The sequence below is a fragment of the Artibeus jamaicensis genome, unplaced genomic scaffold (assembly GCF_021234435.1).
Source record: "Artibeus jamaicensis isolate MK-2021 breed Jamaican fruit bat unplaced genomic scaffold, CSHL_Jam_final contig_426, whole genome shotgun sequence".
Lineage (NCBI taxonomy): Eukaryota > Metazoa > Chordata > Mammalia > Chiroptera > Phyllostomidae > Artibeus > Artibeus jamaicensis.
In genome coordinates this window covers 537,873-553,531 of record NW_026521826.1, presented here as the reverse complement: position 1 = coordinate 553,531, position 15,659 = coordinate 537,873, and the positions used below count along the sequence as shown (strand labels likewise).

Here is a 15,659-nt window from a genome sequence, read left to right as displayed (position 1 = left end):
CCAAACATGATCGGAAAAGAGAGCAATTTACTTAGCTTCAGAATACATACCTCTAAATAGTCTGTGGAGCAGTTTATGTGATTTTCCAAATCAAAGTCTAAAAATGTGAAATTCACAGTGTTGCCAGTTGTTGCTTGGATGGTCCAGTTGCAACGCAGATTTTCAGAATAGGGGTTTGGAAAATGTATACTCTCTAAGATGCCATAGGTTTGATTCACAATCACCACATTCTTACATGCTGGAAAAAATAACCATGATTGTTAGGAACCACTATCAAATATGTCAAAATTACTCCAAGATGTGTGTGAGATTTCCTAGGTTTAAACAGTGTGTGTGTGTATACATACACATTTACATATACATATGCATATACATATCCATATACATATTTGGTGTGGTATTTTTAGACCAAAAGGGTCTCCACTAGAACAAATGTGAAATAATGCTTACGTGAAATCACCGACTTTAAAGGATCACGAAAATCGCCTTTGTTACACGGGCATCCGATTCCTGTGAATTGGTGGAATGCTGACTAGCTCAGCACTACTCAGAGATCTGTTTGTTTAGAGAAGTGTATTAAACATTCTATGCTTCTGTTTGTCTAACTTTAACATTTAGAAGGGACAGAAATCTTGACCTTTAAATTCAACAGTTTAAAAACACAAAGTTCTATGTGAATGCTAAAAATGAATAACAACATGGCTTTGTTGAATTCAAAAGTCAGCATGAAATTCACAATAAAGGCTCCATTATTCCTCTAGTAAGTCATCAGGAAGTACCAAGCAAATAGGAGAATGTACAGGATTTAAAGAAAAATGAAAATCTTGAACTTTTAAAACAGTCTTCAATCCAATGGTGGCATTTTCTTCTGGTTATTTTTCAACTGGACTACCCGAGGTACCTGAGGACTAGGTATGGTTTGTCCTGGCAGCCAGTACCAAATTCAGCCAAACCTAATGACTTATATTTTTGTATCATCTGCCTGATGTGTAATAGAAAAAAAATATTACACAAAAAAACTGTCTCTGAAGAATGTGGTTCACATGCATTTCTCCAACAAAACAGCTTCCTGGCGGACACCTGGAGCATCATTTCTAAACTTTAGTTTGAAAAAGTGCACACTTGTGGCTCTTCAAAAAACCTTCCATTGCTTCAGCAGGGGAATGCTCAAACTGTTTCTCTCTGAATATTTTTAGGTCACATTTTTGTCTGCACAGGACTTCTAAAGATGATCGTGTGGTTTTAGATGCCTGCGAGAAGTTACACCTGTTAGACAAACAGGTCCCGTGTGCCCCAGTGACAACAAAACCAGGCAGAGGAAAAGAGATTCCAGTAACTCACAGGGGCTGCTTTCAGTGCTCAAAGATTATACTGTCTGCAAACCTCTAATTTCATATGGCAAATTACACGGAAAATCTCACTGATTACCTCTGATTTTTACCTTTAAGTACTGATGTGCACTAAATTATTCCTTTAGTGTTCTGAAATTATGGGAGAAAAATAAAATATCATAGAAATAAAAAGTAATGGAGAAACAAATTAGTACGGCAATAATAAAATGAGAGAAAGTATTATATGCTCAACTAGATATACCTTTGCTAAGATTTGGGAGGGCTTTTGATGCACTAATGATGAATTTTCTAAAGAATAAACTATATATAATTAAAACAGTATTCAAAACTCTCTACCATTCAGCCTAACCCCCAGATATAAGTGAATATGAATCTTCAAATTTATACAAAGTTAAACATAAATATTCTCAACTAATCCAAAAGGATATTGTAAATTCAGATTATAATTTTGTGACTTCAATTCCATTTTTAGGTAGTTGTGTCAAAATTATTAATAAACTTAGGTTTAGTGGGATAAGGAATGGTACTTTCAAAAACAGAAGTGTTTATTAAGTAATACATCAAGAAAACCTTGTTTCTTGAATGTTCATTTTTAAGCCGGCTGGAGAGTTTAATTCTACAGCTAGAAAGGGGCTTTCACAATCACCTAATTGAATCTTCTTTTTTAAGAAAAAAAGTCATGGAACCCCAGGGAAGAAAGGTGACCTTCCCAGACAGGAAAAACCCCTCAGCCCCTGGCCTTTCTGTTCAAAACTTGAATTCCACGAGGCAGCCTTATGGGAAAGCAGATTTTGATGCGACATCTCTACAAAGACCAGATTTTCCACAGTAAAGGATGTACCTATTCTATGTGTGACTCACAAGGCCCATAGTACCTTTTGCAGTACAAGACAAAAAAAAACTGTGTGGGAGATAGCATGTACAATGGAATATGTCTACTTAGAAGATCATAATGTTTGAAGCAAATGAAAACTCACTAGCTATTAATCTGTTAAACTAATCTTTAGCTGCATTGCAACTATTTCAGCATATTAAATATTCTTCTAAGTTTTTATAGCTTACCACATGCTTTAGTTCTATGATAAATTTAATGCATGAGCATTTCTCCCTCAAGTAGTTAAAATGTTCTCAATAAGGAGATAAGATTTATTTTAATGGCTCGAACAAGTGGCTTATCCTTATTTTAGTTTGTTTCATTCATCAAAAGATTGAAGGCCCACTACAGGCATCAAGCAGCCAGTATACATACTTACTCTGCTGGTATTTGGCCAGGAAGCCACCTCCTTGTTGACCTTCATCTGTCCTCAGTTTTAAAAACATGCTGTCTCCACTAGATCGAATGAGAGGAGGTTTCTTGTTCCCACAAAGCTGAGTGAGCAGATGAGAGCTGGTACTTGGGCCATCATATACCTTTAGTAAAACATTGTAAATGTCAGAAGACATGGCTTTAAATATTATGCAAAGGCAACTACAATTCTTAAAAACTGGGGAAGAAATACATATACGACATAACAAAAGACTAGCCCTCAATCAAAATATCTTTTAAAATTACATTTAAATGTCTACAGATCTGGGCCATGAACTTGGGCCACTTAGTCATGGCTGCACATAGTAGTAAAGGTGTGAACCCAGGTTGAAATCAGAAGATTGAAAAATAAAAGATTAATACATAGTTTTGAGACCATACCTGTTATCAGTGGTCCTCCTTGCTTTTTTATTTCATAGTTTACAATTTATAATGCTTTAATAAATTTTTTAATTTAGATTGTTTTTAATGGAAAAAGCAGAATTGCTGGCACTGTAAAAAGTCATACATGGATGACTTCAATCACCTTTTCTAATTCACCATGCAGTCCTCTAAATGGTCAATTTGCACTGCATATATAGAAAGTACATAGATAATAATTGTGATAAATCTCATAACCGCTTTCAGTAGGCTTTTAATCATATTTAATACAGCTTAATATTTAGTGCATATATAGTTTACACTCAGTATAGTTTAACACATGAATCTAAATGCCTAGTCATTCAGTATTACAGGCTATACTTAGAAGACAAGTCGTTTTCATCAAATTTTCTTTTAATTTTTTATTCTGTTTAAAATGTTTATGTGGATATTTTGTGTAAATGTTCCCCTCTCTCAAATCTCAAAATAAAAAATAAATGTAATTATGTGTGTCCGGCGAGGAGGAAGCAGTAGATGATACAACTGGAACTTGTATACATACAGCCAGATAATCTAAAGTGCAGTTCGGGTGATGCTCCAAGTGAAACTCTTCAAACTCGAGTTCAAACGGGCTGCCATGGCTGGACTTCAACAACCAGTAGCATTCAGAGCTGTGGTAATAGGGCATCGGGTAGTTGGGGGACGTGAATGTGCCCGTGGGAGTGGTGAGATTGCCCCCGCAGCCTGTCGGAGAAAGAGATGCGGCGATGCAGTGCCTTTCTTTCTGGTAAAATTGAACCTTCTTTCTATATCAAACTGGTGCTACTGTTTCTCCTCTTTTTAACCAAAATTTCAGAACAACTACATCACCAAAGAGTAGCTAGCCTAGAATCCCAATTCATGTCACTGTACTTTCCTTTCCTGACCAGGATGACCAGCTTAATGAAATATACCAGGGAGACAGAACATTCTCCCTTACTTTGTCTCTCAAAAACAAACGGCTGCTATTAATTCAGAAATATTTACAATGTTGAAGTTTATTACACATAGTAAGCACCCAATACAGCTGGAAAAATATGAATAAGAGTATTACAATGCAAACACCAAGAAACCAACTCAACTGGACCCACCAGTAAAAGATAGCTCTTTGCTATTTACCTGTTAATGATCCATCCCAGGAAGCTGAGAATCCAGACCTTGAGTCAAGGATGTCGCTCTTAAATTGCAACCATAATTTGTTACTGTGAGAGATGATTCTCGGGGGTGGATTCTGGCCACAGTATTTTCCCAGGAGTGGTGAAGTTTCATAGCCACCATCTCTGTAACAAAGTACAGATGTGGACATTCATCGGGTTATTGATAATATTACTGTATAAACATTTAACACTATTTGAACTTTGAGATTACAAACAGATTAGTTTATGCCAATTGATGTCTCCCAAAAATACTCTAAAGAAGCATCATTTCAAGTTTTCAATTTATTAAGTAGTATTGAATAATTTAATGAAGAATAACCATCATTTATGGTTGGCATAACATTTTCCATAGTCAACTGCAAACTGAGACAAAGTGTTTAGTCTTCTTCTCAAGTAAAGTGTCTGGCAAATGTCAGAGAACACCAATTAAAAAAAAACAGAATTATTAAAAGTATCAAAAATGTTGTTTAATTTTACAGAGGAAGCCTGACATGTTTTCCTTTAAAATTTTTTCTTCTAAAAAATATTTAAAATATATATTTGATTTACATAACAAAATTTAAAAAATAATTCTGTCTTCAAGAATTTCTGGAGTCTTAATTCTAGTTTGCAATCTGTAGCTTCTTTCAGAAAAAGGATTCACTCAACATTAAAAACCCAATGATTAATTTTTGTAAATTAAGATAATTATGTTATTTCAGAATGATATGGTACAATTGTGATTTCTTTTTAGTTCTTCACTTTATATCAGAGAATAAAATTTACTATAAAATACTGTAAGATTCCGGGCTTTTAAAATGCTAAATAAAATATTTAACACATATGCATACCAAATTGATTAGCCAAATTTAACTCATTTAAAGATCTGGAGAGATGTCAGCAGGTAGGCTAACTTACCTCTACTGCAAACACAACTTGCTAACCACCTTCTTTCAAAGTAGCAAAGATTTCAAGAAAATATGTCTTGCACTGAAATTAGTAGCCTAGGCTTCTATTACTTGAACATATAAACTCTGTGAAAACCTTAAGATAAAGTTGCTGTTTAAGCATCATTTTGTGATATAGACTAAATGGACACTGGACAGCTTAAAATTTAAACTGATTTTACATAAAGTAATTATTGGACAATAACAAGTATCTAATTTCAGAGTGGTAGCGCATTTGTTTATTTTGCCCAAATAAAATCTGGAGTCTATTTTCAAATAGTCCCGGTTACAGAATCCTTTCAAAATAACCACAGAATCTTACACAATTTTCTGTTCTTCTCGTAAGTCAGATTCCAATAACAAAGTTTATATCCTACAAAAAAAAGAGTACTACAAGGAGTTTTATAGAGAATTTCTATATTTTTTCATTAATCTTCCCAGGAAAAATTATGAATAAAAATAGCGAGAAACATTATGATGAAATAAAGGTGCTTACCTGATTTCCATGAAATCTGCTATACATTCTCCCCCAAGGGCCTCCTCCAAGCTGAAGGCAGTGAAGTGCAGCGCAATCTGTTGGCTGGTTCCCACCGTGATCCTGTAAATGCAGTGACAGTTGTTGGGGTAGTTGCTGGGGAAGTTCGGAGAAGTAAGCACACCAGAGTTTTCTGTATAGTCTTCCAAGCATACTGTGAGAAGAAAGAGACCATGGCAGGGAAAATAAAAAATATTATACTACATTCATAAAACATTCAGTCATGTATACTCGATTAATTTATGCCAAACTGCTTGATTTTTAATAGGCCATTCTGGAATGTTCAAAGGATAATTTTATTTCAAAATGAAGTTTTTGAAATCTCAAAGTCAAAACAATTATTAATAGTACATCTAAGCTAAGTAGTGGAAATTTGTTTTATATATATAAAGTGAACAAATCTTTATGTTCTTGGAAGTGTTATAATTTTTCTAACTCATGCAAATTACCATAAACATTAAAAATGAGGCACCACTACAGAAATTAGAGACAGGGCCTAGAAGTAATTTAAATCTGTTGTCCTTCTCACAAGCTTCCTTTCAAATGGTTTTCACCACAGCATGGATTTATGAGAAATGACAAAGCAGGCACCTCAGTCGTGAGGTGAGGAACAGATGAGACTCAGGACCAGAGTGACCACGAATGGATGCCCAGCTCAAATGCTCACAAGCTGTGAGCCTTGGACAAGTTGCTTCACCTCTCTGAGCTCCACCTCTAAAACACAGACGGTGACCACCTTCAAGTGTACATGTGAGACTCAGAGAGAATGCAATTAAAGGCCATGGCACAGGTTCTGTACTCGATAAATGGTACTAATCACCATTATGTTTCAGATTAGATCAGAAAGTTGTAAGAAAAATTAGCATAAATTATTAGGAATAAATGAGATCACATAAAACATTTACACAGTACTTGGACAATCTTTGCCCTAAATAAATATTAACTGTTCTATTGAAACACTTTAAGAGTTTAACTTTCCTAGTCAGTCCTTCAGACTCCATGTTTACTACCCAACCCACTCAATCCTTATGCTCCCCAAATCTGAGATAGTTCTCAAAGAAAATTGATTTGAAAGCACTGTTAATGTATCTTTAATTAAACCCTACTAATATAAATGTAGGGTGCAGGAGTAGACACAGATCTCATACTGAAAGTCTAGGCGGGGGAATAAACTATTAACTTAATCATTAGTAAAAAAAAAAAAAAAAAAGGATGCTTAGGTATGCTATTTCCCCAGGTGCTATTGTGTAATCGTACTCAAAAAAGAACAGAGGAACCTCTGATACTGAGTGCACGGAGACCTACAGGAAATACTGCAGGTTCTACTGCCTATGTACAGCTCTTGGAGTAACAGGCATTCACCAACTATTTAGTTTACTCTATTTTAAGAAGCAAGCAATCAAGGCCTTACTGTATTAAAGGAATCAACAGTGATATTTTTGAATACTTTTCTGTAATTTTTAAAAGATTTTATTTATTTTATTTTCAGAGAGAGGGAAAGGGAGGGGTAAAGAGAGGAAAAGAAACATTGATGTGAGAGAGAAACATTGACCAGTTGCCTCTCACACATGCCCCAGCCTGGGACGGAGAACCTGCCACCCATGCATGTGCCCTGACTGGGAATCGAACCAGTGATCTTTTGCTTTGCAGGACAATGCCCAATCGCCTGCACCACACTGATCATGGCTTTTGTTTATTTTTGTATAATTTGTCAAGATATTCCTTCAAGGGAGGGAGGACAAAAACCAGGAGAAGACAGGGGAGGGAGGAAGAGGGACAGAGAGAGCAGTGAGAACAGAGGTGATAGATTAAGTATTTCAGACCCAGTAATAAGAATTACTAAGATAAAAATTCATGGATCACATGGACATTATGTCCATGTGACATTTTTTGAACTGGGCTGAGCTGGCAGAACTGAGACTCACTGACTACTCCAACATCCAGATAGCTTTAGCCAATAAATCAAATATCTAGCAAATTATCTGTTCCTGACGTGTGTACTAAAAGGGATAATGTTTCTTGATTACCCACTCTACTCCCAGAGGGGAAATACAAATGTACTGAATATTTCTAATGCAACTTGCAATAAGTCTGCAACAGAATGGAATGTATAATCAGGTTTCCATGTAAAGGAACCTAATTTAAGAAAATTTGAGAGAAGTAGTGATGAGCAATTTTCCTGTACCTTGCCCAAATGCAAGTTATTATTGCTGCATCAAGGTGTTTGTTTGTTAATCCTTGCTGAAATTTTGATTTCCATATCAATCTTCTTTTCTGTTGCTGGCACAAAGATAAACACATTTTCTAATGCATTCAAATGATCTTTACACTTCCCTTTGTCTGAAATGCTTTATCTAACAACTTCCCCTCCTCTCTCAACACACCCTTTAACAAATAAACTCTTACCAATCATTTAAGGTCAAATTCAAGTATCACTTCTTTTGTGAAGCCTTTCCTACTCAGGTAAAATTAATTTCCTTTTGCTCAATAAAACTTTATGCAAACAGTAATTTCAGTCCCAAACATATTTTATTGCAGTTGTTCTTACATGAATATATTTCCTCTACTAGGCCCTCAAATATAAACAGCACCTTATTAACCATTGACTTCCACTTATTATACTCCTGGCCCAGATCACATCTAGTAAGAACTTGTTAAAATTGTATTGCACAATGTATTGAAAAGTGAGAGGAGTGGGACAACTATCTAATTTCCTCCCACCCTATTACTCCCTCTACTTTCCTCCCCTCATTTCTCCTCTCCTTCCTATCTTCTTTCCTGAGGCAGATGAGATTCTTTAATGGTTTTATAATGTGTATTAATTCTCAATTGTAGAAATGTCCGCTTCCAGCCATGACAAGTAACTGGGACTAGACTAGTCCCTCTCCATAGCAACCATAATAATAATGTAATTCTGTCTACCTGCCCCCTTTTAATGCAATTTTAGCTATACCATTTCATTCTATTTATATTATAAATTCTAACTTGCTATTATTTTTGCTTTGAATCATTAGTTGACTTTTAAAGAAATAATGAGAAGAAAAAGTAATCTTTATATTCTTTTCCAATATTTACCATTTCTGGTATTCTACATTTCTTTTTGTAGATACGTATCTCTCTTTGGTATAATTTCCCTTTGGCATGATGGACATTGTTAGTATTTCATGTGATATAACTATTCTAGTGATAAATTCTCTCAACTTCTGTTTCTCTAAAAATGTCTTTTTTGTCCTATCAATTTGAAAACACTTTTTGCTGGATAATTAAATCCCCCCCAATCCTTTAATGATGTGTTCCATTTTCTTTTTACCACTATTGTCTCTATTTAGAATTCAGCGTCATTCATACCATGGTCTCCCCTGTGTACGAGGTGTCCTTTTCCTCTTTATGTCCAATATTTTTTGTGAAATGGCAAGAGGAATGTGTGAAATATAAAGTGTCAGGTTCAGCAGAAGATGTGAAGTGTGAAGTAGTAGCTTATTAACTCTAAGCAAACTTACTGATAAGTTAAGAACATATACTGTTAGCCTTTGAGCAAATCCACAAACATGAGGTATCATTGAAAAGCCAATGAAGGAAATAGAATGAAAGTCCAAAACCATGGTGGAATGTAACAACAGAAGTATGTAAACCCAAATGTAACATCATCCTTCAGTAGCAAAGGACCAAACCCATTCCCCTCAAGGCTAAGAATAAAACCAGTGTGTCTAATCTCATTCTTTCTAGTCAATATAATACAGAAGGTCACAGCAAATAAGGCAGAGAGAGGGAGACAAAGAGATATTAAAAAGGAGAAAATAAAACTGTCCTTATTCGCAGATGTGATTGACTACAGAATACACTAAGGAATCTATTAAAAGTTTACTAAAACTAATAACTGAGTTTAACAAGAAACGGCATACAACGTAAGAATCTTTCAAAAATAGTGTTCGAATAATGAAATACCATTTGATAAGCAAACAAACAAACTTGGGTACATAACTCATATGATATAGAAAAACTAACTCAAAATGGATTCTAAACATAAATGTAAAAAATCAAACTGTAAATGTATACAAATATGTGCAAGGGAAAATCTTCACAACTTTACTAGGCACACATTTCTTAGCCAACACACACACACATGCTAACCACAAAAGAAAAGGACATATTAGACTTCTACTCTTCAAATTATACTATAAGAAAAATAAAAGGCTAGCTGTTCACACTCGGAAAAATATTTGCAATACATTTATCTGAGAAAGCACATACTTGTATCCAGAAAATATAACATACAACAAGACAAAAAACACAAAAATGAGCAAGACTATTTTAATGTACACCTCACAAAACAAGACATGTAAATTATCAATAAGCATGTGAAAAGGTATTTAGTGCTATTAGTCACCAGAGACATACAAATTAAAACAACAATGAGGCACCACTACACAACCACCAGAGGCTAAAAATTAAAAGACTGATACTACCAAGGGTTGGCAAAGATGTAGAGAAAGTAGGCTTCTCATTCATTGCAGGCAAGAACATAAAATGATATAACCACTTTGGAAATAATGTCAAGCAGCTTCTCATAAAATTAAATATAATATCACCATGTGACCCAGAAATTCTACTCTTAGGTGTTGCCCAGGAGAAAGGATAACATAAGTCCACAAAAAACTTTTATATTAATGTTCACAGGAGCTTATTTCATAATAGTTAAAAACTAGAAACAACCCAACTATACAGATAATCAAATGGTGATATATCCATACAATCAAAGGTTATTCATTAATAAAAAAAAACACTGGTTATAAATAGAACCACATAAAGAAATCAGAGAAGCATTATGCTACATGTAAGAAGCCAAACAGTGAAGTAAGCCAGGCAGTGAAAGACAAATATCATATGATCTCACCTATAAGTGGAACCTAATTAACAAAACAAATTGGCAAGGAAAATATAACCAGAGACATTGAAATTGACAACAAACTGACAGTAACCAGAAGGGAGGGGAGAGAGAAATAATGTAGGAAAGAAGGGAAAGGGACATATATGAATATGAATGAGGGACCCCTGGACAGAACCAAGGTGGGGTGGCATTGATGATGGCGGGGAGGCATGGGTAGGGCAGGGGAAAATGGTGGTGGGAAAATGGAGCCAACTGTATTAGAACATCAATAAAAATAGTTTAAAAAAAAAGAAAGAAAGAAGCCAAACATAGGAGTGGATACTGTGTGTTCCTACTCATACCTGTCTTTTGAACAGGCAGAACTAATCAATAGTAATAATAATCAGGCCTGTGGGTGTTGAAATGGAACATGTAGAGGGATCAATCAAGGAGACCCTAGGATACTTTCTGGGATGATAAAAGTGTTAAATACTTTGAATGGAGTAGTGATTACATGGATACACACATTTATTAAAACTACAGATGAATTTTACCTAATAGAATTACAAAATAAAAATTGATACTACATTAAAACCTGTGGAGGTCACAGTCAAAAAAATTATAGCATAGGCAGTACTATAATTTCATTCATGACTAGCATGTGCTGAAATAAAAAAAGCTTTAAAAACACTGCAAATTTGCATTTATTATATTTATATAATAAAATGCATGATTACTTGTTTATTTTCAGTTACAGTCTAGAAAATATTAAATAAATATAAAACCAGGAAGAATAAAATTTTTGCTTTTCAAATAGTGAAAACATAGATATTGCTAAAAATGCAAGCAAAAACCGTCTTTAGCATTAATTAATCAGAATCTTTAATAGTTGACTTTGCAGAGCATCTCTAACAGTCACTGCAACGATATTGCCATGCTCAAGGCACCAACACAGAATGGAGGTCGCAGTGTCTCTCAGATACGATTTACCATCAAATACTACATGCCCTTACGAAACACGTTATAACCAGACTACAGCTTAAACGTTATGGCTTGACATTAGTTACCTACAAACATGCAGCTAGTCATGACCTTGGATGTATGTACTCAATGTATGGAACAATATTTAAGAAAGGAATTTGTATCTCTCGGATCAGCCATGACCTCTCCAGGGTTAAAAGTGTGTAAGTCCTGTGCGAAAACAGGCTGAGTTCTCTAAAGGAAATCCACTAAATAATTCAAATATCTAATCAATAATATATAAATTTAAAATAGAGCAATACAAAATATTTTGAAGTTACACCTGCTATAAATGTTAATAGAATATTTAATATTAAAATTTGTTGTAGTTATGAGTTTTGCATATCTAATTTTACATAGAGAAAAACACTGGTTCACTGAACTTAATGTGTCTATTGCTTAAAAGGCTAGTAACTCCTCTTACCCAACGCTGAAGTCTGTACACGATGTTTATGTTTTCTTCCCCTGACAGAATAAATGGCTCTTTTTAGAATAATACTAATACAGAGAAATGTGAATGTTCGGCTTTGGTTTCCTCTTATACTTTGCAATAAGCACAAATAATTAAAATCAAATCTATTCCCACAATTGTGTGTTGGCATAATTCTTAACTACATAAATGCAAAATGCAAACATAAAAAATGGCTTTTGTTTATAACTTATGTTGCCAAAGGAAAACTCATATCCAGTGGCAGTTTGCCTTTTATGATATTCTAACAACATTTTCAAAGAGATGAAAAAGAAGTGTTATCTCTTCCACCCACTATATTCAACTGAGCTAGCAATGGAAACGCACATCTCTGAAGATCAAAGACAATGGCTGATAAGCCTTGCATATCCTTCTTTTTTACCAGCCTCAAAAAAAATGTTAAGAAAGAAGAGAGAAAGTATACAAATTTCCTTTTTGTGGACCATTACAAAATCACAAAGCTATAGCTTTCTAAAAAATCACAATGTATCTCTGCCTCCATTAAGCATGTACAAATAAGTTTTAGTAAGAGCATTTAACTCATTACGAAAGGGGAAAATTCCCAGGCATGGACGACCCCTCCAGCCCACAAAGCAACGATGGTATCAGTGCCACACGATCTGGGTGACGGGTAGGACAAAGGGGTCCTGTGCATTTGATAATGCATTTCTTCGGGAGACCCTAGATTGTGGGTGACTGCCCCATCACCTCCCTCCTTTGCCTCATGTAATAACATGGTGATCCAATTACATTAGGGATCAATCTCTAAGTGGTACTTTCTGAAATTAGTCATGAGTAGTTTTGTGTCTGCATGACACAAATTTTCTAGATATTGGTTAAATAATAGTCAAAGCAGGAACCACCCACTTCTATTGGCACATTTCATATAACACTTTCCAAAGTGAATCTTGAGGAAAGGTAAAATTACAGATGCAATTTCTCCTTTAGGAAAGAAGCCTCCCTCACTAAAATCTGACACTTCACTCTACAAACTGCTGCTAGGTGGTCACAGGCACGGCTTGTTATTCTTCCTCATAGATGACCAAGTCAAATGAATAGGAATATCAGCTAACTCACTAAAGCACCTACTGTACAACTGCACCCAGACATCAGTCATTATATTTGAAACCAGGCAGTCACAGTGCTTTACAGCTATTATATAATATTCATAGAATGTACCATTTTACCTTCCCCAGCTACATGAAACAGTGGTCATTATAACCTCTGCTTTTTAGAGAGGTGCAGATAAGGGATCTGAGACTCCTGGAGGTTAGGTTCTAAAATCACTCAGTTGGCACTTGCTAAAGATACAAATTCAAACCCAAGTCCTCCCTTTCCAAATCTCATGCTTTTTAATGACCCCTGGTTTCCTTGTGCAGAAAATGTCAGTTCATAAGTGAGAGTGAGTAGAAGACTAGGAATATCACAATTAGATGTTTTCTTTAACATTTTCATTCTAAGGATTAAGAAGTTAAATGGTAAATAAGTCTGGGCTGGGAAGTGCTGGGAATCCATGTACATAAAAGTATAAAAACTTCTGACCATTAAAAAAATAAATTGTTAAAAGATCAATAAACTTACTAAAAACCCTTTCCAGAGCAAAAAAATATCTGAATATCTCATAGCAGAAAACACAGAATTGAAGGTGGAAAGAACCAGTAAGGCTCTGACGTGCCCCGAGCCTTCCCGGTTGCTACCAGAGCTGGAGCTAGAACCAAGACTTCTGACTTCGTCGTCAGCCTTCGTTCAGCACAGTGTGGGAAGTACTCTCCACCACAAGCAGCTGCAGTCCTGTCCACAGTTACATCTCCATTGTAATTACGTAGCAATTTATGTGCTGAGACTTGACTGTCAGAGACTTAAGGAACTGCAAAGTTTCACTAGAATCATTGGAATTGCTGGGTGAAACCACTCCCCTCCAGAGCTATTTGAATAAGAATTCCTGGGTGGGCCCCTGATACATGACTTTGGAATGAGAAAGTCCTATCCTAAGTTTCTCATGAACAATAGAATTTGGGAGCATTGTTCTACTGGATTTAACTTTTAAAGTAGAATCAGAACTCTCTCTTCATTTTTTTCTAAAGAAACATTCTTTTGCCCTTCTGGCAGTTATTTCTTGACTTCCCTCAGATGCACCTCTACCATTCTGAGGTGACTGATGAGAAACAGCACTGAGCACACACTGGGGTGGGGTAGGTGGGAGCTCTTCGCTGGGAAGAAGACTGGGAAATCCACTAGGGCCCATGTTTAACCCTATGTGATGTGATTCTGACACTTCCTGGCCATTTTACCAGACAACTATAAAGCTCTATTTTAAGAAAACAGGAGAGACTTCTGCCAAGATGGAGGCATAGGTAGAAACACTTTGCTTCCTCTCACAACCAAATCTAAAAACAATAAAGTTTTAACAACAATAAACGCGACCAAACCACAGAAAATCGAATACAGAGTCCGAAAACAATGAACCACTCAGCTAAACCAGTGAGAGGGGCGAAGCCAGCAGCAGAGCGGGTCGGGCAAAAATGATCCCCCTGACCCCGACGGTGCACAAGCAGCCAAGGGCCCAGATCCCAGGTGCAGGGTAGCTACAGGAAGGTGTGGCGCGGCTGGCTGTCTGAGGTCGCGCATTTGTGTGCAGATAAACCAGTGAAGAGACGTGCATTGAGACAGACTGTGCAGGCCCTGGTGCAGGGCGGCGGGCTCACACATTTGTGCTCAGATAAACAGATGGGGGCAAGCAGGGAGGACCATTATTGCTCCCTCTCTGACCCTGCCCCCACATACAGCATCACACACCAGCGATCTGGGTGGCCCCACTGTGGTGAACATCTAAGGCACCTCTCCTCATACGTAACAGGCACGAACAGATCAAAACATGGCTCAAGAACAACTCAGAGCCCCAGAGCCGATATATCCAGGTGATGAAGAAATAGTCAAACTTTCAGATGCACAGTTCAAAACACTGGTGATCAGGATCCTCACAGAACTGGTTGATTTTAGTCACAAATTAGAGGAACATATGAAGGCTAAACTAATTGAAATGAATGGAAATGCACAGGAAACCAATAGTAATGGAAAGGAGACTGGGACTCAAATCAAGGGAGCAGACCAGAAGGAAGGAAAAAATGACCAAGTAGAAAAATATGAAGAAACAAGAATTCAAAAAAATGAGAGGCTTAGGAACCTCCAGGACATCTTTAAACGCTCCAACATCCAAATTATAGGAGTACCAGAAGGGGAAGAGGAACAGTCATGAGTGGAAACCTTATTTGAACAAATAATAAAAGAGAATTTCCCCATTCTGGCAAAGGAAATAGACTTCCAGGAAATCCAGGAAGCTCAGAGAGTCCCAAAGAAGTTGGACCCGAGAAGGAACACACCAAGGCACATCATCATTACATTAGTCAAAATTAAAATGAAGGAGAGAATCCTAGAAGCAGCAAGAGCTAAGGGGACAGTCACCTACAAAGGAGTTCCCAGCAGACTGTCAGCGGATTTCTCAAAAGAGACCTTACAGGCAAGAAGGGGCTGGAAAGAAGTATTCCAAGTCATGAAATCCAAAGACCTACAACCAAGATTGCTCTATCCAGCAAAACTTTCATTTAAAATGGAAGGACAGATAAAGTGC

At 36.3% G+C, this 15,659-nt stretch overlaps 1 protein-coding gene across 1 annotated transcript in view; it reads right to left on the bottom strand.

The window, feature by feature from the left end:
- The window catches only part of CUBN (cubilin), a 263,178-nt gene that overhangs the window by 192,482 nt on the left and 55,037 nt on the right, over window positions 1–15,659 (bottom strand). Inside the window, exons 23-27 of the mRNA XM_053665793.1 lie at window positions 5,637–5,829; window positions 4,177–4,337; window positions 3,581–3,762; window positions 2,606–2,762; window positions 51–238 (exon numbers count right to left, since the gene is read on the bottom strand). Coding sequence (XP_053521768.1) covers window positions 51–238; window positions 2,606–2,762; window positions 3,581–3,762; window positions 4,177–4,337; window positions 5,637–5,829 — 881 coding nt within the window. The remainder of the gene's footprint in view (window positions 1–50; window positions 239–2,605; window positions 2,763–3,580; window positions 3,763–4,176; window positions 4,338–5,636; window positions 5,830–15,659) is intronic.